This window comes from Heloderma suspectum, chromosome 3 (genome assembly GCF_057233095.1).
Source record: "Heloderma suspectum isolate Gila_16-S chromosome 3, 16-S_ref, whole genome shotgun sequence".
Taxonomy (NCBI): domain Eukaryota; kingdom Metazoa; phylum Chordata; class Lepidosauria; order Squamata; family Helodermatidae; genus Heloderma; species Heloderma suspectum.
In genome coordinates, this window is record NC_139460.1 from 120,589,111 (window position 1) to 120,616,398 (window position 27,288).

Sequence of the window (27,288 nt, forward strand, 5' to 3'; positions counted from 1 at the left end):
CAATTTGCTTCCCTCTTGGAGAAATAAACTATTCTCCCTGGCGGGGCCATCCCAATTAGGCAACTGCCTGAGCGCCAAAATTTCAAAGGTGTCTTCCCCAGCTATGCTCTTGGAGAGAGAGCTACTGTCTGCACTTCTGGCTGAGTTGCAGCCTGACAGACACATCTCTTTGGTTGGGTGATATCTCCTGCATTCCAGGGGACATTATAGCAGTCCTTGTGATCTCCATCAGCTGCCCAGGACATAGAAACAGTTGTAAAGGGGAGGAAGTAAAGAAGTGCCAGTTACTAAAAATGAATATGAGAAAATAGTATCTCAGTGAACTCTTGATCACTTATGCTATTTACTGAATAGCATAACTGCTTTCAGCATATGGGGAGGTGGGGGCTGTAGCAAAAAAACCTTTGACTAGCCCTGCTCCCTGCATTCAAGTTTGCCCTCTAATACAAGGCCTCCATTTGGAAGCAAGCATTCCAGGAATGTAAACAACCTCCCATTTGGCTTTAATAGAGCTTTCTGGATTTAAAGTTCTTCCTGAAAGGCAAATGAGGTTCTACATATAAAATATTTGAAGCTTGCTTAGGATATATCACAGACCTTTTCCAAAATCCCTATCACCATAATACCTTAGACCAATTCAAAGGACACTTATTAAGAACAGTGGTATCTTAATTAGAAATAACATCAGAGAAGCTCTATGGAAGCAAAGGGGAAAAGATTAATTACTAATTGAACAAAATATATTCAGAGCGGGGAAAGCAGGCAATTTGAAATGGGCAGACATTTTTTATACACCACAATAAACATTTCAAAGAAATGGGAAAATAAATTAATCCCGGAAATATCCTCGTGTTTCCATCGTTGTTGCATCCAAATTTTGCTTGTGTAGATAAAGAGCAATATGCAAAGTGAAAACAAAAATGGTTTTCTAAAATGAGAGATTTCCATGAAAATGAAACCCTTCTGGTCAGACGGACTGAAAAAATGGGAAGATGGTATTGGGATAACAGTGGAGCAAAATGTATGGAATAAACTGTGGATGACTCAAAGGAGAATTTGTTCAAATTGTTCCACCGATGGTATATTAGGCCAGTGCATCTGGCAAAAATAACAAACACAACCTACGCAAAATGGTAGATAAATTGTAATCAAGATTTATATATTCATATGTGGTAGTCATGTTCTGTCATGCCACTTTTGTTACTATGAAGAACCATAATGAAAGCCTCCAAGCAGCCTGAGGATTCCGCCTACATTTTTGCCTGTAAAGTAAGGGTGGTGGGTTAAATGTATTATCTCCAGTCAACAATTAGATTTAAATTTGATGTATGTGTGTGTTTGTCATTGTAAACTTTAAAAAATACTGTGCAAGCTTTTGAGTTCAGAACATTTCACCAGGCAAGATAATTAACAAAACAAAAGCAGGGGGAGAAGAAGAAGTGGCTGATGTTTAAGCCAGGGAGTCTGTTTGATTGCAGTCTTAAGCTGAAACAGGGCTGCAGACATTCAAATTAGACGGCACCACCAGGTACAGGGATTGTTGCACACCTTCCCAAGGGTTATAGGAAGAACAAACAAACAATGGTTGATTACTGAAAATATACAATCCAGCTGTTACTTGGAAATGTCTCCATCTGTTGGCTAAACACACAGTTTCCTTAGTAGGTGGAAGACAGAAGTAGAGACAGTTCTTATATTAACAAAAGCTGGAAATAATTTTAGATGGTGTACTACTACTTCCGTTTTCCACTGGTACTTCCCTTATAGCTCTCCTAAAAACAGCTATGAATTCTTGGCAGTAGCATCCTAAATAGCATTTAGGACAGAGAATGCAACCCTATGGTTTCTGGAGAGGCTCCCAGCAAATATTGAATTGTTCAGAGTCCCCTTCCCAAGGCCATAGACGCTGCTATGACCTCAGGAGCAGGACTTTTAAGTTATGATCCACTGCCCCCTTGGCAGTTGCTGTGGAAAGAACAGTGCTGGCTGCTTCCCAAGGTTGTGAATGTGGTCTCACTGGGAGAGAAAAGGGGGTGCTCTAGTGGGGGAAGGGAGAGGAGAGGCCAGAATACAAGAAATCCTATGGCCTTTCCAGCCCTGGCCCAGCCTCCATCAATCAGCACATCATCTCTAGACAGGCTCAGAGACCTGTTTAGAGGAAAATTTCATAAAAGTAGGTCAGAGAGGTGAAAATCGCCTCCATCTCTTTTCCCACACTACTGGAGCAGCCCAGCAGGGCACTGAATACTCAGACGCCTCCAAAATCAGAAGCTTCCCTCTAAGGGGAGTGTAATCCAAAGGATTGCATTCTAAGATAATTATGAACCATTTTGCAGCCCAGTAAGTAGTCTGGTTCTAAGTGTCATATTGGCCTGTTAAAATAGGTTGGACCATTTATTCGGTCTGGCTTCTGTGTGGATTTGGGGAAGGAGGTGGAGTGTGGCTATCTACTTGTGGTGCTCCGTGATTGTGGTGCAGACACCTACAGCTTTCATTGGCCTTTGCTTATGTTTTCTCCTTTGTGAACGTGAAGTGTACTGTAGCCCCTTGTCCTGCAGACTTTATTTTCATTAGTCTGTGCCCAAACATGGGATGAGAGTTGAGTGCTGTCAGCAAAATCATTTTGCCTTAGGCTATGATGATCCTGTGCACCCTTACTTGAGAATAAGTCCCATTGAACTCAGACTTGCTTCTAACTAAATGTGCATAAAATGGGGCTGTAAATCTTGGGGAATCTGAAAGTATATCTGCCCCTCCTGACCTTTGGTTTAGAACACTTGGTCTAGAGAGTTACAATATGCTTTATAATATAAAGGACAAATTCATTTTGTCAGCTTAAAATTTATACTTGTAAGTTCCATTAAGAAAACACACATGCTGCTTACATTTTTCACCTAGTGGTCAATAAAGCAACTCTGGCAAGCTGATTTATACTTGCCAGATTAACTTGCAGGCTGCCAGTTTTAACCACAGCCTTATGTTAAAAACATTCTGGAGAATTTCTGTTGTCAGTTAGGTCACACAAAGAAATCTCTTCTATGAAATTTCCCTCAAGAATTACTGACAAAACACTGAAAACTAACTTAAAAAAAAACCCAACCTTGTTAAGTGAAATAATACCTTTTGACTGGAATAATATTAGTAATAAACTAAGAATAATATACTACTTATAGTACTAATCAGACTATCAGATTATAGTCTGATCTAGGGAGGATTCAGAAACTTTTGATTCATTTCAGTCCAGTTTATGTAGTAGTTTAGGGTTTTTTTTAGTGTATTAGATTATGTAACCCAACTGTGCTGAATGGAGGGGTCCAGACATTAACAAAACCAAGACAATGTTCATAAATCACATATTAAAATGTAGGCTAATCAGGCAGATGAGGTTCCTATTCATTCAAGTGTGTAAGAAAAGCAATATAGCATCATGGGACTTGTATTCCAAGTCATATACTATATAGTCTTGTTCTGAAAGGAGGAGACACAGGGAGAAGAGGGGGTTATTTTATCAAGGACAATTATAACTATTTTATTTCCTGTCAATATGCTTTGCCCCACCTTCACCCTGCCAAAAAAAGTGAAATTAAGCTTCTTTTTTTCTGTTTTGGCACTGATATAGCTGCAGCTTATTTTATTAACAGAGCTTATTTTCTATACCAGCTTATTTTACAGATCTCTGCTGACATACCAAACACTTAAAAGGGCTTTGCAAGTTCAGAAGAGCCTGTAAGCTTTAATTCCTAAATAGGCTACTTTGAGACATGAACAGTGAGAGGCATGTGACAAAAGGAAAGGAAGAGAGGAAACTACAAAACCACTGTGTCTGGCATTTTCATGTTCCTCCCTGGTTGGTTTTACTAAACTGGAAGTTTCTTTTATTGATGGTGGTTTGAAGTGCCACTTTTATAACAGGCTTGTGTCTTTTCCATATTATACCATACCATTAAGACATTGGAATGCATGGAGTAAGGGGCAGGCTCCCAAAGTGACTTTCCAATTTGTGTTTGCAGTTGCAGCCAAGTTCCCTTTTAATGTATGGAGCAGGCTAAGTTGAACAGACTCTCAGAATAACACAGAAGTAAAACGCAGCTGCTGCTTTAAGTGGCACTGTGTGATAATAGGACTCTGCTGTTTACTGGAACTCAAGTGCTTGGGCTGGTGCGCACACAAGCATTATATGAAATCTGAAAGCATGAGGATAAAGGAGATTTCTTTACGGCAAGACCCTGATCTACGAAAGGAATTGGCATTGCTAGCTCGGGGTTGTGATTTTGTTCTGCCTTCCAGATTCAAGAAGAGACTCAAAGCTTTCCAGCAAGTCCAGGTTTGTTTACCATTATATATTTGGCCGCACTGTGTGTATGGAATTTTTTGAGGGGGGAAATGTTCATGCAATTTGAGTGGAAGCTAGCCAGACGTGCCTTACTTCTCTGCTATTTGAACTCTGAATTTTTTGAAAACTAGAACGATTTTATTAGGTTAGTATAAAATAAATACACATGTGCCTGAATAAGAATCCTGTTTGGAGAACTACTTTGTTCTTAGCCTTATTGTTTCTGTTAGCCTTCGGTTATGCATTTTGTTGGCACTATGTATATAAAAAGGGGATGAAAAACAATATAACTTGGTCCAAATACGGGTGTTCCTTATTTTAGACTTTGGATTGTGCAACTGCACAGTTGAAAATAAACAATTAAAGGTTATATTGCATGTTTTATCTAACCTGGCCATGTTGCATAATTTTTAACTACTGAAATACCTTTCATTTTAAAGGAATATTATAAATGAGTGAATATTAATTTTAAACTTCAGGCACTTATTGCAGAAATCTTAGGTCCTAGAAGTCTTCCTCTTATAAGCACTTTCTACTGCATATTTCAGTATTCTGTTCAGGAGAAAATAGTAGCCTAACTTATTTATGATCAGGTATAACATATTGACAACTTCTATTGTTTTTAGTGTTTAATTCTTTCATCTTGCCCTCCCTTACCTTTACAAACTTTATCCAAAACTTGATGAGGATATCATCCAAAGAGTATAGCTAGAAGACTGGAATCTCATCCTCTCAGCAGGGAATGTAATTATTGCCTTGATTTTAACTGGAATGTAGGCTGTGGCTGAATGCTAAATTCCTAAAGCCTGCCTTTCTCTACAGTTCATCCTTCCTCCACCACCCATCTCCTGTTCTTGCTGGTATGCTCTCTCCACCCTCATCCCCCCAACCCTCATTTCCTCATAGGCATCAGTCAAAACTTTGTTATACTGAATGCTATTCTCAAGTGATTTACTTGATCCCCTGGGGCAGAGGTGGAGGTTAGCCTTGATATGCGTGCAAGGAGTTTGGATGGATGCAAGGAGTTTGAGTAGGATGGCAAATTCCCAAAGGGCCTAGCTTTCCTGCTGCAGTACTGTACACATCTGTAAATACATGGATTGGACATTTAATGCTAAGATAAAGATTGGAACTGTGACATCATAGTGGCATTAAGCAGTGCACAGTTGTTCTTCAAGGTACAGTAGTGGGTTTCCACAGCCTGCTTCCCTTCTGGGTCTTAGCTAGTGGCAGAGGGGTGAAGGGGCACCTGAATCTCTCAAGAGTAGGGTTCGGCAGCAAATGTTTGGAAGTCATATGCAAGAGGCACATGACTATGGGGTCTTTTGTGCTGCTTTTCACTTTTATCTCTATGAAAGGAAGAAGGGTAGGAAAGTCGAATCATTCTGTGGACCTTTCCAGATTTCTTTTTTAATGATGGGTGTTATTCGTTGGTTACATGGGGGATAGCTGTTTGTGATGAAATTGTATTTCCCAGCATTCAAATCACAATAATTTATTACTGGGAAAATTGAGTCTTCACCTAGCAAGTACATGGGTTGCTGTGATTAGTGGCTTTTAGGATATGGCTGGTACCAGCACCTGGGTCCATCAATCAGAGCCTCATCACAATCTCTAATCTACTTCTTCGGCACTCAGGAGGGTATGCAGTGCATTTTTGCTGGAGAGGCATCCAGGCAGTGCTCTCTGCTACATCCTTCCCTCCCTGTGTAAGAGTGCACCAGATCAGCCACTTCTGTTCTGGGACAAGCCATAGTCTACCCTCCTCACAGAGGTCTTTGGTTAACTACTTGCAGGAGGGCTCCTTTCAAAGAGTGTGAAGAAAGCTCTTTTTAAAAAACTACAGCTCCCCTAATATAGAAGCATTGGTACTTGAAACGTTTTGGAATCCACATTAAATATTTTTACAGACTCTTCTATACACCCACTTGAACTACTTTGTGCTTCATATATGTTGAGATGAAAGAGAAACAGAGGTAGGTGTGTGCGCGTGTGTATACACATACATAGAGAGACATTCCTTCTTGAAATTGTAGTCTGAAATATGTAAAGAGGCAGTGGAACTCTTCATGCAGCTGAACATTCCTTCTCAGTTGTGGCTTGGGTTGCTCTGTGCTGGAATGCTGGACTTTTTAATGAGGTTATCTTCATGCCCCAAGCAGATTCTGACCATTAGATGTAAAAGTATTCCATTTTCAGATATTGCTAGGGGTGTGTTCAGCAAACTCATGTTCTCTCTCTCTCTCTCTCTCTCTCTCTCTCTCACACACACACACACACACACACACCCTCTCACACAATATAAATATAGACTTGCAATTTTGTTATATATTGGACAATGCTCTTCTGCTATTGTAAAGACTTCTGTCTTAAAGGAGAAGTTAGTAAAGAAGTACTTAGGACATTTACACTGTAGATTTGAAAGAGTTTTTGTTCAATGGTTTCTTAATGTGTGGTAAATAATTATTATTTTTTATTTAGAACCCATCATTATATTTGTATTTTATAAAATATACATATATATTGACCTTACATGAGTGAATGTTTGGCTATCTTTATAGATTCCCCAATGAAAGGCTATTTTAGGCCCCAAATGCAATGCTGAATAAATTTGTCTCTGTACCCTGCTATGGACTTTTTTATACTGTGCTATTTTAATTTGTGGTCTAGACCAGAGCAGACTCGAAGCTTGTGGATCTACTACAGTTTTTACAAGGACCCAAAGGCCCACCAATCAGATCCAGGTGCAAAAAAAAAGTGGCTTAGAAGGTCAGGCACAAGACACAGGGAGCCCTGAGCGTGTTCAGCCCAAGAATGTACCAGAACTGAACTCCCCATCTTTTCACACACAAATCCACTCCTAGTTCCCCACCACCACCACCGGTTTCTTAGTTTCAGTAGCCTTGCTAGATAGTTTTTGTTACTAAACATTCGGGAGTCAGAAACACTCACCAATCTACTACAGGCCTGCTAGTAGATCTCTGTGTGATCTGATCTGTGTTCTGCCTGCTCCTGGCCTAGACCATTGACTTCAGCTGCTGGGTTGGATCAAGAAGTGGGTAACTACTGACAGTACCATTACTTTTATTTTCATGTTTAAAATTGCTTTTAAGGCTGCAATCTTATAGTTATGGTTGGGAACACTATTTTTCCCATAGGGGCAAAAAGTCAGTATGGGGGGTATTGCTAAGCTCCCCCTTGTTTGATCTGCCCCAAATTTTGCACATACTGTAGTTAGCTGTGTAATTTGCTAGCAGATTAACTAGGTTTGGTGCATAACAAAGCTTATTATGGGGTGTTACAAGGAAAAAGGATTAGCCCCCCATGCAGGGTCTCATGGACGGAAGTTAGCATTGCCCTTTGAGATATAGGTCTGTGTGGAGTTCTTCAAGTGCATAGGCTATGGTAGTTTTTTTTTTTTTAGTGTGAAAATTCGAGAAAAAAGAGTGAAAAGGTATGACCAACAGCCTGTTGCGTGAAATATATACAGAAAGCCATCAACTTTGCCAGGCTGGGACAGAATGGGCCAATTAGCAGCAAAATAAAATCCAGCAAGATTGGTCAAGGTTTGGGGCAGATATGATTCATTCTCTCTCTCTCTCTCTCTCTCTCTCTCTCTCTCTCACTCACACACACACACACAAACACACCACACCATTTGTTTGTATTGAGAGTAGTTGGTTGGAGGCTTCGGAATGTTCACGCTGCGCTGTGGCATGCGACCAGAGGGGGAGGAATTAAAGGGGCCCTCTGGAGCCCCATGGCAAGAGCAGCTTGGTCCAGGTCAATCAATCAAGGTTTAAGGCAGGGAGAGGGAATGAAAAGGGCTGTGCCCCGCCCCTGCAGAAGAGTGGTTGATTCACATTTTTTGTTTACTGAAGTCAATGTGTTTTTAAATGCCTGCAATAGAAAGCGCAAGAGATTTGGAAGTCAGGGGGCTCATGCCGTGTGTGTGTGTGTGTGTATGTGTGTGCAGGATGGGAATGGTTAGGGGCTGTAGGCTGAGAGGGGGATATGGGGGAGTCATGCCTGGGTCTTCAGGGTGGGGTCTCAGAAGGTGATGCTTGTGGAGGCGGCTCAGGGATGGGAGATCATGCAGGGGGTGGAGTCTTGAGTGGGGGTTCATATTGGGTGTGGGTGTCTGGAAGTCAGTGTCTGAGGTGGGGGATTGTGGGTGGAAACTTGTGCTGGGGGTGAGTTTCTACAGATGGGGCTCAGGGTGAGGGTGGAGGCTTCAGTTTGGCAGGGGAGAGCAGTTGGGGCGGCTCATGCCTGGGTCTGTGTGGTGAGTGCCTGAAGTTGGGGGGGATGCCTGGGGATGGGGCCAGGCATGCCAGAAGCCAGGCATGCATTCCTTCCCACAAAGTGATAGGAACTATCACGCCTATACTGGAGCACCCTCCCCATGCCCCGAAGCCCCGAAGCCCCGACTCTATACATCACCCCAGACATCGTCCCCAGACATCGTCCCCACCCCAGAAATCACCCCATTGAGCCCCCGCTGTGCAGACTCAGGCATGAGCTCCCAATTTGCAGACCTAGGAGGGGGGATCTATCGTGATTATGGTATTCTTCTGGTAAAGTTGTTTAATGTTTACACAGTAGCAAACATTCAACAAGAAGATGCAATCATTCCCAGTTCCATGGGTGCCTATATAATATACAAACACTTGCTGTATTTTCAGAGTGCACTCAAACACGTGTGCTTTATCAGACATGTGTTTGAATGTCCATTGATATTGTGGCCACTATTGCCAAAACCACCACAGCGATCAAAAAAATAATGTGCAGAGAGAAGTGTTTGACATTATGGTCTTGCATGCTTACCTGTGAGATTGAAGAGGTTTTTGTTTTGTTTTCAATCATGTATCTAATGCTTTTGGGCTCATATTGAATTACATTTTTCCTGGATCAATATTACCCCTTCCTCTAACTTCCACCCCTGTAATAAGTAGACATGTAACTAGATTATCTTTCTTTCTTGGCTTTTAAGTTTTGTGTGTGGGCTATATGGAAGAAAATTTTGTATATATGTTGCAGGCTCAACCTTGCAATTATAAGAGCTCATAGATGATTGAAGGACAAGTTCTATGTTAAAACCCCATAATATTTTGTAGTGTCTAGTAGAAAAAAAGGAAGTAAGGGGAGACATGATAGAGGTGGAGAAAATGGATAAGTCAGATGTTTTTCTTCCTCACCCATAATACTAGAACCTGGGGTCATCACATGAAGCTGATTGGTGGGATTCAGGACAGAGAAAACAAAGTGCTTCTTTACACAGTGCATACTTAAACTATGGAATTCACTTCCACAAGATGTGGTGATGGCCACCAGTTTGGATGACTTTAAAAGGAGATTGGACAAATTCATGAAGCATAAAGCTATCAATGGCCTGATGGTCAAAGGCAGTATTTCTATGTACACCAATTGCTGGGAATGTTGGTGAAAGGGTGCTGTTGCACCCATGTCCTGTTTTCCCTGGGCAGCTGGTTAGCCACTGTGTGAACAGAACTTTGGGCTAGATGGACCTTGGTCTGATCCAGAACGAGTGTTCTTTCTTTGGTCATGGCTACTTTGCAACATAAAAAATAAGGGAGGAGAATAGCAGGTACTTCTGTTCCAATAGATGTCAAGGCAAACATTTTTTCTACACCAATGAGGGCTAGAAAGTTACTAATGTGTTTTGTGTTGTTGTTTTTAGAAGAAAGGACTTTTCGTGACCCAGATGTGGCACTGGAAGTCAAATTCATGTTCTGCAATACAACTGCAGTCATGCAGTAATTAAACCCTAAAAAAATTTTTTTAATGAAAACCTAGCATATTAGTGCTAGCATATTGCTGACTAGTGATAATATAACTTGAAAGGATTCTAAAAATTTGGTCAATATGTTGTCCTGATTACAAATCATTATATTTTTTTTTCTCCAGTTACAAAACCTTTCCCTATTTTCTTTCTATGATCAAGAGTAAAACAAAACTAGTAGTGGGTATGTATATTTCTTTTCAGTCACAACTTGAGGATGGGTTTGTGAAGTAGTGGCACACAACAAATTCACTTAATTCTTTAACAAAAAACATTAAAGGTAGCTCTGACCCTTTTGCCTATAATTTCTCTGAGTCTTTGGAATAAGAATTTGTAAGCATATACCAGCTAACCTGAAAACCTAAAAGGTGTTTACTGAAAGGCTCACTGTCTGCTGATGGGAGTGTTTTTGTTTTTCCAAACAGCTGGTGGTGTCCTTTGGCTGTAACAAGCCTAATGTGTAAGGAGCAACGTACTGTTGTAAAGAAGGGAATTCTAAATATAATCAGCATTTTCAAATCCAAAGTCTTAACAGATTATACTCAGTTGTCCTCAATTTGGCTGCAGTAGAAAATAATTAATGCTTACAAACTTAAATTGTATGGTGCGCTTTTGCTGCTGCTAATCTCACTCTTGTCATGAAGTTGCTTGCAGTTGATCCCTTTTGCAAACTTTCATTTCATAGTAGGAGCTTAAATGTACAAAGCTGTGTATATTCTTATGTAATAAAAAACATATATCAAGATGCTGTGGCAAGAGAAGCACAACTCTGCAACCTTTCTAATTATGCTTCTCTTAGTCTTAGAGCGGAGCAATAAAGAGGAAAAATACTGTATGTCCACCCACTGCCTCCACCCCAGCTTTAGAGATTCTACCCATGTACTTTTGAATCTCTTTGTCCCGTAAAGGCCAGGAACATTTTTTTTAAATTAAAGCTGAGTCATTCAGGATTCAACAGTAACAAATTCTGGAACTCTTCTGCAGTACTGTGAATGCACACAGCCTTGCCTATGTGTGCTTGTCATAGCCATTTATTTTTTTTTTTTTTTTGCAATACCTTTGGGTATGGAGCAAGAGAAGAGGACAAAGCACAAGGATCCTTATGTGAGAATCACATTAATTCCAACAGTCAGTCCATTTAGTATGGTTTTGAAGAGTACCGAATATAAGCATTCGGGAAAGTGATCCTGAAGCTCAAGGGGATCGTAGTGAGAGGCCGTAGCTCAGTGTTAGAACACGTGATTTGCTTAAAAGTCCTAAGTTCAATCCCTGCCATCTCCGGTTAGATTTTCTGCCTGATACCCTAGAGAGCTGCTGTCAGTCAGCGTCGACAATACTAGGCTAGATGGACCTATGGTTTCACTCTGTATAAGGCAGCTTCCTATGTTTCTGTGATCTTCCACAACCTGAAAATAGTGGCACTGACAAGAGTGCAAATAAACCTGCCTTGGCTGCCATTTTGACTTCCCACAATACAAAGCCATATGTACAGTTCCAGTCACTCTCCAATCGCTGGGTTATACTACCAAAATTGGCTTCTGCTCTTTATCTAGAGCACAATATAAAATTAATCTACCATGTAAAGGCTACCACATTTTTCTTTAACTCCTCTCTCTACCTCACAAAAGACCTGTATGTTCTCCTTAGAGCTGAGGTCAGATGTGAATAAGTACTAGATCTTATATTTTTTAAAAATGGGGAAATGGCCAGTATTGTTTCTTTGTTCAAGAAGTTCTTGGTGCAAAGTTAGATCAGTTTTGCACCTATCAGGGACTAATCCACTTAGGGTGCAATCCTATAGGGATAGGCGGCCGCCTCCGAACTTAGAGGTGACCGCCTATCCAATAGGCGCAGAGATAGCAGGAGAAGCGCAGAGGGGATCGTCCCCTCTGCACTTCAGCCACCCTGCATTTGCAGCTAGACAGCCGATTTCGGCTGGCTAGCCGCAGGTAGTCAGAGCAAGGGAAGCGGCAGCCAGATGAGACATTGGATGTGTCATACCAGCATTTCCACTTTCCTCGCCCCGGAACACCCCCAGGAACTCCCTGTTTTTGCCACTCTGAGCTCCTCTTCGAGGCAGCACAGGAGGGGGGAGAGGTCGGTTCTCAGGGAATCGACCTCAGATTGGGGCTCCATGGTTGGTTCCCAGAAATCGACATATCCTGTGGCTGCCTAGCCACTGACTAGCAGCCATAGGATTGCTCCCTCCAGTGAGCAATCCTAGGGCCCCTAGACAGCATCTGGGGAGGGAGGGTGATAGGATTTTTTAGATTCCTGAATCCAAGGCTGGAGACAGTGGTCCGACATCAGACCCAGGAGCCTGAGCTCCCCTCCCCCTCGCAGCCGGCGTGAAGAGAACCACACCGGCTGCCTCTACAAACTCGCAAACGCAAGCTCAGAGAGGTGGGTGTGGTTCTGTAGGCAGGGAGGGAAGAAGACTGGGGTCGGTGGCTTATGAAGAATCCTCTGGCTGCCTCAGCCTTCCTCCTTCCCACTCCACAGAGCCCCAGTTAGATGGGCAAAATTGCCCATCTAGCAAAAATGCAGGGCAAAGGAGTGAGGAGGCGGTGATCTCCTCCTGCCCTGCACAGGATGATTATAAGCCCCCGAGTTTGAGGGCTTACAATCATCAAGGACGCAACCCATAGGATGGCGCAACCCATAGGATGGTGCCCTAAGTCTCCTTGTCACATTTAGCACTCCATTTTGAGACTCTTTCAAACCACAGATTTAGGGGTTCCAACATCTCACCCAGCTTTTTTCTCCCCCATTCCCCTGTTTTGCTTTTCTCCTCTGAAGAAGAGTTGTGTTTGTTCACCAGCAATGAATGACTTAAAATAGTCACTACCTGGCAGTATTCCATTAAATATTATTTAGGAAGTGGAGGGAGTTGGGTTGTGTGATTTGCTTCTGCCTCAACTGATCCATAAATAGCTAGAAGTTAAATTTTACTATGCATCAGTTTTGTCTAGTTCTTAAATATATTACAGTGGTGTTTACCATTGTCAGAATCTGTTTTATCAACAAGTAGGCTTATTCATGTTCAGTAGGCTTATTCATGCTCTACACCTTTTACCAAAATAAGAACCATGTTTTGTTTTTTGACAAATTTATTTTGTTGTCAACATTACATTATGAGCTTTGGATATTCCTTTCCGTTTTGGATAAAATTCTGAATCAAGACACAACTGTAGCATGTTGAAGAAGTTAAAATTTGCCTTTTTTGCTTGAATTGTGGTAAATATTAGGATCTATCTCTTTTCCATGCTATTTTGTTATGATCTCAGCTTAATAAAATATGGTTTATTAAGCTGAGAATGAGTGTCATGGGCCCTTCCCTCCTTTTCTTGCACACTGACTACATGTTTATAGTAGTTTGTTTAAACCAGTTTCCATGATATCCAAACTGGGAAACTGTGGTTTAATCTCATACTACAAACCAGGATACGAATCCAGGTCAGATTTGTAAGCCCTATTCAGATAAGAGGGTTGTCCCCTGCACATACAAGGAATGCATGTATGATAGGAAGCTGCACTCCACACCACATGCACATTCAAACAAATGTCTGAAATGTGCCTTTGCACATAAGCAGCTCTTCATGCTTTTCCGAGGTGGAACATGATTGTGTGGAGCATTGCCTACACCAGCTTTCCCCAACCTGGTGCCTTCCAAATGTGTTGGAGTACCAATCCCACCATGCCCAGCCAGCAGGGCCTACACTGAGTAGAGATGATGGGAATTGGACACTTTCAGGGTACATCAGGTTGGGGAAAGCTGGTCCATTTTCATAGCCCAGCACCAACACACATGGCATCTGTGGGCAGATGCTGGGGTCCCAGGCAGCAGAACCCACAAGTGCTGATGCCGGGCAAGTTCTGAACCTTGCATTCTTTTCTTGCCTTGCACTGAAAACAGTGCCAACCACATGCAACCGAATTTGTCTTAGCTGCCATTTTGACTTCCCCACAATGCAGCCTTGCATTGTGGAGAAAGCATGGCAACCAGGGTGGGTTCAGCTACCTGAAGCCTGCACTCCTGTCAAGAGCCGCTGTCTGGCCATCTGCCACCATCATTATTGCCTGATTGTCCATCAGGCTGCCCGCCCAAGAAGCAGCCCAGCAGCACTGGCTGGCCAAGAGTTCTGACAGGAGTGCCAAGCCCAGGCAGCTAGACTTAGCCCCTCCCCATGACATTTTGACTCCTCCCCCCTTGACCCTGCTGACATGTTGATTCCCCCATAATATAATGCTGTATGTACAGCAATGCACATTACAACATTACATTATGGAGGAATAAACATGTCAGCAGGGACAAGGCCAGGAATAAGGTACAGACCACTACTGCCATTAGGGGAGCCCACTGAGGGTACTTTGCCTTAGGCCTTTTCAAACGTGGAGCCAGCCCTGGGCACACTCCAGTTGTGCAGCGCCTCCACAGTATACAATTTCATTGTATGCCCAGAGGACGATCCCTATTGTTTGAACAGGGATTAGGAGTCGCCTTAAGCAGGAGATAGCATAACACAAATGGTTTGCTGAAAGATAAAGTGTGAAATCTTAAATCTAGCATCCAAACCTAAAAACAGGGGGTGGGGGGCTATCTGATAAGGGATATGCTGCACTTACGACCCTGTAGTCTCACAGATCAAAGATGCATGCACTTCATAGATAGCATGTTTATGTTCTATTTTTTTATTATTCCTGCTCTATCCTCATTTAGAAATAATCGGACTACAGAGAATAATATCCAGGAATACAGCAGACAGAACTTAACTGTTCCTTGCATGCTGATGACATATTACCATGATACTGCTGTGCTGTCTCATAAGACAATTGCTCTCAAATATTTTGGCAAGGGTATCCATCAAAACTTAGTTATATGTATTTGAAACCACAGGGCACAGTAAAAAAAATAACACAGATTGTTATATCAAAACTCAGTAGTGTCTTACAAGTACATTTGCAAATCGGTTTCGAGATTTTCAGCAATTTCTTACAGCAGATTATCTCCATAGCAAGAAACAGTAATTGACTATAGAAATGTATGCCCAGTCTTTTGTGCTGATAGTGCAAATTGTGCTGTGTTTTTATACTTGTCCTACAGTGCAATCCTATACCTGTCTCTAAACCTCATTGAGTTCAATGGACCTATTCCCAGGTAAGTGTGTATAGGATTGCAGACTTAGTCTGACAATACATAGCAAAGTGTATCAAAGTCATTCATGCCCAGGGACCTGGTAGAAAAACTGGAATAGAAAGGTTATCTCTCCAGGGCAGCCTTCCTGAACCTGGTGCCTCCAGCTGTGTTGGACTGTACCGCCCACCATTTCCAGCCAGTATGGCCGTACTGCTTGTGATACTGGAGGTAGTATATAGCCATCATGACTAGTAACTATTGATAGCCTTTTCCTCCATGAATTTGTCGAATTCCCTTTTAAAACCATCCAAGTTGGTGACCATCACTATATCTTGTGGTGAAATCCATAGTTTAAAATCTGCATTGTGTGAAGAAGTACTTCCTCTTATCTGTTCTGAATCCCCCACCATTTAGCTTCTTTGGATGATCCCAGGTTCTAGTATTATGAGAGGGAGAAAGTCCAAATTGTCCACTTCGCTCCACTGGGAGGTATTTTTTCCAATGCAAATTGCAGGCGCTGGAGGCCCAATCCGAATTGGGACCCTGATGTGCAGGGTAGGGTGGCTTTAACCTTGTGGTCCCTACCTCCCACACCATGGCCAAATGGAATCTTCCAAGGGTTGCATCTGGTCCACCAGTTGGAGTTTCCCCATCCCTGCTGTACAGGACTGCAGACTTAGAGTAGCACTTGTCATTTAGCTGTATGTTGTCATAGCTCCAGAGGGCAATATGAATAAAAGACAAATTCTCCTTCATATCTTTTTAATTAAGTTGCTCATCAAAAATGTTAATGCCACTTTTTTAATGTTCCAGGACTGGTAACCTGTTCCATATATACATATGCTGGTATGGGATTTTTTTTTTTCTTTCAACTGAGACTTATTTTAAAGCAGGGGTCCCCTCATCTTCTCCAAGGATGCAGTATTTTTTCCACTCCTTGTTTTCCCCATTTTAACTTGGAAGAAAGCTTGCATTCTGCTAGATAAGGATATACCAAACAACTGGAAATTACAGTGTAGTCCTGTCACTTTTAGCAAAACTATTCATTATTTGCTTGTGATTACTTGGTAATGTTGGTTCCAGTAATAGATAACCTTTGAATAATTGCAGATGTTTTGTTAGAAATCTGTTTCTAAAAGTGGGTGAGGAGGTTATAAGGCAAAATATACCATTTTGAATCACAAATTTTGGCAATAGTGAATGTCATTGTTCAATATTACAAAAAAAAACCCTAGTTTCCCTTTTTGCTCCAGTTGGTTTTACTGAAACCTTAGCATGAGAATGTAATAGTGGTGGAGAAATTACAGGGCAATCCTATACATCTCTGTTCAGAAGTAAATCTTCCTGAGTTCAATGAGATTTACTCCCAGATTATGTGTAGGATTGCAGCCCTAGTGTACTCTTCAAACTTCAGAGAGAGAACTGTCAAGTTGCCTGGGTTCTTTTTATCATGTCTTAAAAGTGACACTTTTCCTTTTCCTATAGGTTCAGTCAAAGAAAGAAGAACCTTTGACGCCATCTCTGAGCCAAAGCATTCCAACATTTTATTTTCCCCATGGATGTCCAAAAGAAAAAGTGAATATAGATGCAGTCATTGCTAAGATAGAGAAAACATTCTCCCAGTTTCCAAATGAGCGAGCAACATTGGAAGATATGGGTAAAGTTGCAAAGGTGAGTGAATAGGCTTTTCTTCTTGGGTGCATACCTGGATATGGATATCAGTAAACGCATTGAAATGTTGTGTATTGCAATCCTATGCACGTTTGCTCAGTTGGACTTACTTCTATGTCTAGTGCGGCTGAGTCCCAGATAGGTGTGCATAGCATTGTAGCCTTAATATGTTTTTTGGGAAACAGTATGTGTGAATAGGGTCTCAATCATGCTGCAAGAGTCAGGTGCGGTGGTAACATGTTATGTGTATGGCCCATAATTTACTGAGGTTGGACTGTAAACGGCTATGCTCAGTTAGGCTTTGTGGTGTATCATTTGCAGTGGTGCAGTGAAGCGGGGGATTGCAGGGAACACAGCTCCAGGACTTTTTACAGAGCAGGAGCAATGAGCTGCTGCTCATTGGTGCTGCTGGAGCACCAGCATAATTGAAGGACTGTCTTTGCTTCGGCAAGTGAAGGAGGCGATAACAAGGCTTTCAAGTTTTACTGTTTGTGATTAGTGCAGAAGAAGTCAGACAGTGAGGAAAATAATCAAGCAAAGGGTGGATATGTCTTTCCTTTTCTTTGATGGGGTTTACATTTCACGCTACCAATTTGAATAGTAACACTTCTTTGCCAGATTGTTTGCATTTCTAATTAAAAGCTAAAGGTTTTAGCTTTCAGCTCACTAAAAATCATAAAAGCTCAATGTTGAAAGCACACTGTGTTTTACAATTTGAACCTATGCAGTCAGAAGTAAGCACCATCTATTTCATTGGAGCTTACTCCCAGATAACTATGCGTAGGATTGCGGTCATGCCCCATAAACGTAACTGTGGATAATTTGTTTTGGATGCCTTGTGTTTTATGAAGGAGATTTTAACCAGAGTGTTAGCTTCTTTCAGTATAAATAATAGAAAAGGTGGGTGGATGGATACTGGATTATGGCTTCTGCTTGGGGGCACAGCTAAGGGGGCTATCATGATGAGCTCTTATACTTCAAGATTTACCATTATGCCACTGATCATTTGTGCTATTGATTCAGTCACCATGTGGAATTAAAGAGATCATATCTCAAGTGAGTTATGGACTTCTGTTAGTCAGTATAGGCAGACAGTCTGTTAAATCCTGTAACACAGATACTGACAATAATATATTTACCTATCTAAAGAGTCACAACCTCATGAGGTGCAGGATAAAGTGATAGGGGCTCAATCAAGCAATGCTCTGTATGCTATATCAGCCTTCCCCAACCTGGCACCCTATAGATGTTTATTTAAAAAAATAAAATTATTATATATAAAAAAGATGTTTGGACTACAATTCCCATCAGCCACTAACCATGCTATCTGAGGATTATGGGAGTTGTAATCCAACACATCTTGGGGGAGGCTGCTGTAGATGGTATATATGCCTATCTATGCATCCTTTCCAGCAGCCTCCCTTCAATGACCATAAACTTTGCTATTTGCAGGAGGCAATTTATGTGCCCGTTTAAAAAAAAAAAAACCCCTCCTAATCATACTGGTCTCTGGATCACAGCCTGTGCTTTAACTGTTGAAACTAAAATTAAGCATTTATCTTTCTGGTGTTAAACAAATGTAGTGGTATCTTTTCCTACCAATATTTATAATACGAAGCAATTCAGGCTCCGAAGGTTTGTTTTAAGTGGTGTGAAAAGAAATTACTTAAGTCCTGAAATCAGTATAATTAGGGTTCCTTAGCATCTAGGACAGCACATCTGTTTTACTCAATAATTCTTATAATGCAATTTATTGCTTACAGTGATAATAGTGCAATAAAAATTAAATGATTGTCTTGCTTTTTCCCAAAGGCCCTAAAGTTGGTTCTGAAAGAATAACCCTCAAATTTGCTTCTGATATGCCTTAATTTTAGGCCTGTGAATGTCCTCTTTACTGGAAAGGTCCCCTATTTTATTGTGCTGGAGGAGAGCGAACAGGATTTATATCGGTTCATAAATTTGTTGCAATGTGGCGAAAGTAAGTATGATTTCTTTGCAAGGCCATTTCATCATGTCTTAGAGTAACTGAATGTTTCTAGGAAAATTTCAGCATTAAGCTAAGGAATATGACCAGAGGAATATCTTATTGCCTCTCCCAGCCCAGAATATCTTATTTTGTATTTGCTGTAGAATTACCATTACATTTGATAATTTAGATTGTTTCAAACTGATTTTTTAAAGAAGGGTGAAGGCAAAATAAGACACAGTTGATTCAGTTTAGAAAGAAAGGCACTCCTGAGTTTAAGTAGTTACACATTTAAGCCTGTCACATTCCTAACTTTTAGTGAGATATATAGAGGGCAACTTAAGGAATTTTGGATTAGAGGTTTCATTCATGCTTATGAATAAACCTTCAGCTCATTTTTTGCTGGAAAAAACAGGCTATATAAACTTATCATACTTGCACACATTAGTTGAATTATGCTTTTCAGGATACTGCAGACCTGTCATGATGCTGCTGCCAAGTTTGTTCATCTTCTGAAGAGCCCTGGATGTAACTATTTGGTACAAGAAGACTTCATTCCATTGTTACAAGTAAATTACACTTTCTTGATTACTATTATTATCTCTTAGGTCCCCAAAAAGTATTTACTGGTTCAGTTAACATTCTATCAATTTAAAAAATAAAGATAGGTAGGCCTCATGTAGGTGGATGGATGATATTCTGGAGGTGACGGACTCGACCTTGGGGGAGCTGAGGGTGGCAACGGCCGACAGGAAGCTCTGGTGTGGGTTGGTCCATGGAGTCATGAAGAGTCGGAAGTGACTGACAGAATAAACAACAAAAGGCCTCATGTACTAACCCACTGACATAATCAGTGATGGGTAGATAAACTGAAACTCGTCCTAGGCACCCAGTTTACTAGAACTGTTTGAAAAAGAGACAGTGCTGTTCTTCTCAGCCAAAGCTGACATGAAGGCCATTCCATCTCCACTGCCTTCTGAAGTCTCTTCAGTCCCTCTCGCATATGTTTGCTCTGCCCACCCACCCAGTCTCGGTAATTCCTTATTCTGCCCCACACCTGTCTGTTCCCCAAATGTGCTTCTTTGCATTATTCCTCTGTCTTTGTTGAAGTGCCTTCCAAAATAACTAGATTTTTGCATATTTCTAAAATGTAAATTCGAGTTTTCTTTCTCAAATTGATATCTACTGGTTTGTTGTTGTTCAGTCGTGTCCAACTCTTCGTGACTCCATGGACCATAGCACGCCAGGCCTTCCTGTCCTACTGGTTACATCATCTTAAAATGGTGTGGACATTTTGTTTAAGTTAAATAATGGTATTGTAACAGTATACAGCAGGCTTCCCCAACCTGTCGCCCTCCAGATGTTTTGGTCCACAACTCCCAGCTTTCCTGACTATTAGCCGTGCTGGCTGGGGCTGATAGGAGTTGAAGTCCAAAGCATCTGGAGGGCACCAGCTTGGGGAAGGCTGATATACAGTATAAGATGTCCTTTAATATTGCAACTTATGATTTGGTTAAATGTCATGTTTTCATGAAGGAATTGCACGTTAAAATTATGTGTTGCCTGTGCTGGCAATGGGTGCCAGCTACATGCTCTAACTTACATACTTCTTTCTTAGGATGTGGTCAATAGTCATCCTAGTCTAGTCTTCTTAAAGGAAGCATCAGAATTTCATTCTCGATACATTACAACAGTAAGTGTCTTGTCTATAAAAAAAAACTTTGTCTTGACGCGCAAACTAGATCTGCAAATGGCAAATCGATGGGTTCAAATACGGATCTGTCTCAGTTACATGAGAAAGCAGTGGATGGGGATATTCATTTTTAATAGCAAAGAGGGGATGAACCCTCCTCGCTTTTCTCCCAGTCAAACACACTTCCAGTATTAGAACTTGGCTAAAGAAAAAAGCCCCTGGGCACCATGCTGAAGAGAGGTAAGCTGTAGGCAAAGAGGGGTTTGGCACTCCTCAACTGCACACCCCATTTTGCTTTTAAAAAGCAAAATACCTTGTTTCTAGGTATTTGGGACAGACCTGTGAATCTGCTGCTTTCACTTTGGCCCTTTCTTACATACTTATAAACAGTCTGGGAGTGCTTACTATTATTTATTGTTATTCCATTTGTGTATTTATTGATCCAGCATTGTCATTAGAAGCTTAAGTGACCTCTGTGGCTCAAAGTGCCTTTTATCAACTTTGGCTGATAAGCCATCTGCAACCTCACCTGGATGGAGATAGCATGGCCATAATTAATCATGCATTTTTTTCTGTGTGTGGCTGCCTTTAAAAATAGTTCAAAAATTGCAGTTGGCCCAGAACAGGGCTGCAAAGTTCTTAACTAGGACAGGGTGCTTTGACCATATTACACCTGTCTGCCCAGCTGCACTGGCTCCCAGTCCATTTCTGGGCCCAATTTAAAGTGCTAGTTTTAAATGACTTGGAACCAGGTTACCTGAAAGATTGCCTTCTTCCATATATCCCTGTCCAAATCTTAAAATCTTCTTCAGAGGCCCTGCTCTGAGTCCCCCCCGCCACACGAACTAACCACTAATAGCAGGTAACCACTAACAGCAGGTAACCACTAGGCACAGAGCCTTTTTGGTAGCGGCACCACGATAGTGAACAATCTTTCCAGATAGGGTCAACTGGCACCATCTTTATGGTCTTCTCAGCAACAGTTGAAGACCTTTTTATTCATCCATTTTTAATTGTGTCTTATTCTTAGGTTTAATCAGAGTTTTTAAAATGTTTTATGTTGTATTTTAATGTGCTTATATTGTGAGCTGCCCAAAGAACTTTTATTATGATGCAGCTAGATACATACATACATACATACAAGCTATTATATACTTCAAATGGTGTCACTGGAGTATGTAGAACATACCTGTATAAAATATTAATTCTCAGACTTGAACACAGGAAATTAGGGGACTGTCTTTGCAACTGAAGAATGAATGATAATTTTCCTACTCTTCTAAATCACAATCTTAAATGTATCAATTGGCAGTTAGGCTCACTGAAATCCATGGGACTAATGTCCAAACTGTGTGTGTATTGTGTTAGGCATCTTTTGCTACCTATCCTAAGGGCTCAAGTTACATATCCTCACTTTACTGTGCATGATCACAGCAAAGAAGAAAATTAGTTGCCTGAACTGATTTATTGTCACTGTCAGGTAAATCCTGAGTATCTGCACAGAACAGATAAATAACAGAAGTGAAAGCAGAATGTAGCAAGTAATTCTGTTATATTTAAGTACTCAGACCATTTTAATGTGAGCACTTGGTACACCATTCATACTCTATTTTCTTCCTGCAGGTAATACAAAGGATATTTTATACAGTAAATAGGTCCTGGTCAGGAAGAATCACCTCTAATGAACTTAGGAAAAGCAGCTTTTTACAGGTATGATATGTGTAAAATTTGTGAGTGACAGCATAAAGCTTATTTAACTGTTCAAGGAGATGGCACTGAAACTACTGAGGGCTGGACTATTTCAGTGGGTACAAATGTTTTTCTTTAGATCTTATTTCCATTTAGGAGTATCTTCATGTACAGTTAATGTTTATGATTTAATATAATTTTAGCTGGGTGCAGCAGCAGCATATGCTATATTTTTGCAAGTCAGGTAATGACAACATAAGTTTGCACCGCAGATTTGGCCCAGTTCAAACGACCATCTAAACCAGGCACAGGGAACCTCTGGCCCACAAGACAGATGCAGCCTGTGGGGGTTCCTCATCCAGCCCTCCAGCTTTTCTCCAGGCCTGCATCCTCTCCCCAGGCAGAAGTTCTTTTCTTCTGCCAATTCGAGAGTAGAGCTTTTCCCTGCCCAACACTTTCTCAGTGCTGAGCAGGGAAGATGCTCCCCACCAGCTGATCTGCATGGATCACCTATTGGGTGGAGCTGGGAAGGGTGTGTGTATGAATGGGGTGTATGTGTGAATGGGGTGTGAGAATGGGTTGGCCATGGTCATGTTGGGTTTTGGCCATGCAATGCTGGAAAGTTTCCTGGATGGCAATCCAGCCCTCGGGCCAAAAATGGTTTCCCACCCAGTGATGGGAGAACGAGTCATGATCAAGCACATCAAGGTTTTCTGTTTTCCACCTTGGCTCTTGTCTCGCTTCATTCTGCCTCCTGAACGAAAGCATCTTTTTTTTTCCCAAGCAGGAAATTGCACATTTTCGGACACGAAAAATACATGCTTCTGCAAGCATGCACCCCAAATGCACATTTCCACCCCATAGGCTAAAGCGTGAAAATGTGAGGGGGGGGATGCCCATTTTCAGAAGTGTGCTCTTGCACAAATGCACACTTTCAAACATGAAGCTCAGGAAATTGTGAAAAATTTCCTGAGAATTACACTCCATTTCATGTTTGGGTTTATGAACTGGACATGTGTGCATGATTTGTGAACAGGAATAAAATTCTTAACATCCCTAACCTAAACCATGGGTTAGATTATTGCAAATAAGCCATGGTGAGCTTTGCACACTTCCTCTTCTCCTCTTTTGTGTACCTGGGAAGAGGAGAGTGAAAGCTTCTGCTTTCACTTAGACTAAGCCACAGTTTCCATTATATCAGAATTTTGGAATCTAATTAAAGCCAGAACATCAAACTATGGTTTAGTTCTTCTGAACTGGGCCTTACACTTCTTAACACTGATTGCACATTTTAGGAATTATGCTAATATCACTTGCCCATTTCAGTGTCAAGTTCCATGTTCAGATAATTGTGTTTGGGTGGAGGGTAATATCAAAGAAATACTTTGGCAGTGAATTAGATATTTCTCTGTTCATTTTTAGATGCTGCATAAATATGTATAACTCTAAAAAGTAGTGTTTAGAAGGAAGGCTTTGCCCAGTTTGCCTTGTCTACTGTGCTGCTACTGCAGCAGCTTAAACTGGAGCATATCAGTGTAAGGCCTGCAAATTACCTTTGTTAAAGACTGGCCACTGAATTATAAATAGATGGTTTGAATAGTTCTGGGAATCCAGCAGAAAATGGGCTTGCTGATATCTAATTATTTTTTATTCCAAAAGGAGTGGCCAGGGTAGGAAGAAAGCAAAAGGTCATGTTGTTTGGCTAACATGTTGCTATCATGATGGTCACAATCAGGATTGATGCTGTTCATTTCCAGCTATTTTTAACTGGTCACCTTTCCCACAATTATGTGCTGCTTTGAAGAGAATCCAACTTTGACTCCTGCAAAAACAAATTATTGTGGCTCACACAATTTTCTAGACATTGTTGGTATAGACTGCTTATTTAACCCAGGAATTGCCATGGCCTCCTGTGTGCTCGTCACTTCTGCTTTCAAACAACAACCCAGGAATGCCCTGCTCCTGGGTTGTTATCGTGACATTTGATCCCAGGAACTCTGGGTTGTTTAGGGGTTAAGCAACCAAGAGTTAACCCAACAATTGTACATGGTTTGTTGTTGGGTTAGCTCTGGGTTGCTTACTGTAGGCTAGCCGCTAAGTACATCAGCTCACCATGTGAGTAAGATACTGAACTCCTACTACAAGCTGCTACTATGGACAATGGAATCATATTCTCTTAATGACACTTTCACTTCCCCCCCCCCCTTTATCAACAGAATGTGGCATTATTGGAAGAGGAAGTAGACATTAACCAGCTGACAGAATACTTCTCTTATGAGCACTTCTATGTAATTTACTGCAAATTTTGGGAACTGGATACAGACCATGACCTTTATATTGATCCAAAGGATTTAGCTCGACATAATGATCATGGTATGACAAATGGAACAATTTAGTTCATTTTGGAAAGTGTATGTATGTTTAGTTTCCCAGCTCTTCTCTGACAGCATCAATATGTGTCGCAGAGCAGTCTTTAATCCTGCACCACAGTGCATCACATTAAATCTTCAAATCGTATGCATATAAAAATAATCTGTAGATATGTGTTACGTATGCAAAAATTATTTGTACATTCCACTACCTTTCTAGTGAGCCAGATTTTTCCTGCACACACAGTGCTCAGAATCACTGTAAACTTTCTTACATGACTTCTCTATGGAGCTTGCAGCAGGGGTGTGAGAGATGCCCAAGGAGCAGGAGTTAGAGCCTGACTTTCTCATTCAGTATCTTTTATTGGTGTTTACAGTGGGCAGTATTCAACGGTGTCATTCTGCAAACTCAAATCGTGCTAGTGGAGCTCCACCAAATCTTTCAGTTGCGCATTATACTTGTACAGCCATTTTCACAACTGCACTTGCACAAACATAACTTTAGATTCTCCTCTTGCGCATAGTTTGGAACCCAGTTTCTGCTAACACAATGTCATTTGTGCTGGCAGAATGACACAGTTGGATACTGCTTGGTATCTGCAGTACTTATAAAATAATTTCCTTAAGTGGCGCTGTATCAGATATTTTGCTGAAGTCCATACTGTATAGGCAGTACTTGAAAGATGAACAGCGTAATCACATATTTTGGTTCATCTGTATTGAGTTTTTTTCTACTGAGGAGTTAGTTATCAAAACTGTGTAAATAAAAACCACTTGTACCAATAGTTTGGTTGGTAGCAGTACTGAACACTTTTTCCAGTGTAATAATAGTCATCCTGAGGAGAATTGTTTATAGTTTGAGGAGCTATCATCCAAGAGGCTTTTTTGGATCCTGACCTGTGCCTTTTACACTGTCGCTGATCACTTTATCTCTACTGCTAAACCTGCAAATCATTTACTAGGATAAACACTTCTGTAGTGTTAAAATATCTCCTCTAGGCACAAAGTGAACTTGGAATTAAGATTCGGTTACAACCATCTTTCTTTTAAAATCAATTTCAAATAAACACACCTAAGATGGGGCTAGAAACTGGAATGGAACTTCGTGCATTCCAAGAACATGTTCATATGCTCACCTGGCTGAGGATCCCTTTGTACAGTGAAGAACCAGGTGAGCAGGTGTACACCTAATATGTACACAAAGTAGCACGTGAAACACAGGAGCTCCATGTGTAGGACTGAGATATGTAGTTGTCTCTCCTCCCACAATCAGAAAGGGGAAAGGGGAGGACATAACTGCAGAGCACTGATGTCACACATCTTATACATATGGGGATATCCAAAGAGGAGTGTCTACTGGGTGAGTGTGACTACTAGCCCAGAGTCTCTATATTTCCAAGATTATGTATTCTGTGCCTTGCGTACCACTCCTAAGGCTATGTAACTGCTTATTGCTGGCTCTTGGGCTTCATTCATGGGGCAGGTGGAGAGAGTTCAGTGGTCAGAGTTTGAAAATTCACCAGAAAAACATTTCTGGGTTGCGATCCAGATTTAAGTATGTACAACTGGGCTGGTGGAAGAAGAGTTTCCTGCCCCTTTCATCCTCATAGCAGCCCCTCCAGCCTCTGCTAAATGGGGTGAGCTGTGGTGTGAGGGGAGTTCCCAGGTCCATGGAAGGCAGATCCTGTATCCAACCCCATGTATATTTGTTTAATTCAGGCTAGCTATTGGTCAGGGAAAGAAAAAATATGTGGTATGGGTATTTTAATAGTATTGTAAATATTCTAAGTCACCAATAACCTATAACATTGGACAAGGAATAAACATATAATGTATTTCTAATAAACTGTTTTTGCAGTTTTTAAAAGTGTATTAGCACAAACATACTGAATTGAATGTAATCATTTTGCTCTTTCACAGCTATATCTAATCGGATGATAGAGAGGATTTTCTCAGGAGCTGTAACAAGGTGTCTTTTTTCCCTTATTATATATCTATTTATTCATCATGTTTCAAGATTAGCTGGCAAAGTACAAAGGACAACTGAGTTCCAATAAAAGTCCTTAATGTCCTTTCCATATCTTAAAGTTCCGTTTAGATGTAAGGAAAGCTGTGTCCTGTCTCTCAGGGTAACTACCGCAATCGAAGATGGATATTAAGTTTCAGGATTAAAGTCTAGTATACAAACTATCAGTTTAGTTACTGTACAATTGACATTTGGTGGAGTTAAATGTTCCTGTAGGATTTCTCATGCAAGGCATGCATACGTATGATATGCATTACTAGGTAACTCTAGTTTAATTGACCACAATCAGTATCACACAGTTGTGTGGAGATCCTGTGATCCAGCAGTGCAGCCCATGTTTGCGAACTGAGCTCTCAACTGATGTCATAGGCAAGGAAAAGTGCCTGTCTATCTGCTGTAGTTGGCAATGGGATCTCACTCTGTGTACAGGGCTTTGGATTTCAGCTATGTAGTATAGCTAATGGAAAAATCAAGCTGTAAAAGGAGGCAGAAGGAGTGTATTTTTGCAGAGATCCCGTCTAGTACTGTGGGATGTGGGAAATCCAAGTTCAAAACCCAACTTCGTTATAAAGGTCACTGGGTGACTTTAGGCCAGTCATTA

At 41.1% G+C, this 27,288-nt stretch overlaps 1 protein-coding gene across 3 annotated transcripts in view; it reads left to right on the forward strand.

Moving 5' to 3' along the window:
• The window catches only part of PPP2R3B (protein phosphatase 2 regulatory subunit B''beta), a 47,299-nt gene that overhangs the window by 15,872 nt on the left and 4,139 nt on the right, over positions 1 to 27,288 (forward strand). For 2 of the 3 annotated variants that reach the window (XM_084844316.1, XM_084844318.1), the window contains exons 3-9: positions 16,759 to 16,944; positions 18,819 to 18,922; positions 19,377 to 19,479; positions 20,529 to 20,603; positions 22,227 to 22,313; positions 24,509 to 24,665; positions 26,582 to 26,630. In XM_084844316.1, coding sequence (XP_084700442.1) covers positions 16,759 to 16,944; positions 18,819 to 18,922; positions 19,377 to 19,479; positions 20,529 to 20,603; positions 22,227 to 22,313; positions 24,509 to 24,665; positions 26,582 to 26,630 — 761 coding nt within the window. Of the gene's footprint in view, positions 1 to 4,059; positions 4,325 to 16,758; positions 16,945 to 18,818; positions 18,923 to 19,376; positions 19,480 to 20,528; positions 20,604 to 22,226; positions 22,314 to 24,508; positions 24,666 to 26,581; positions 26,631 to 27,288 lie in introns of those variants that run through there. The other variant, XM_084844319.1, reaches the window with a different exon arrangement.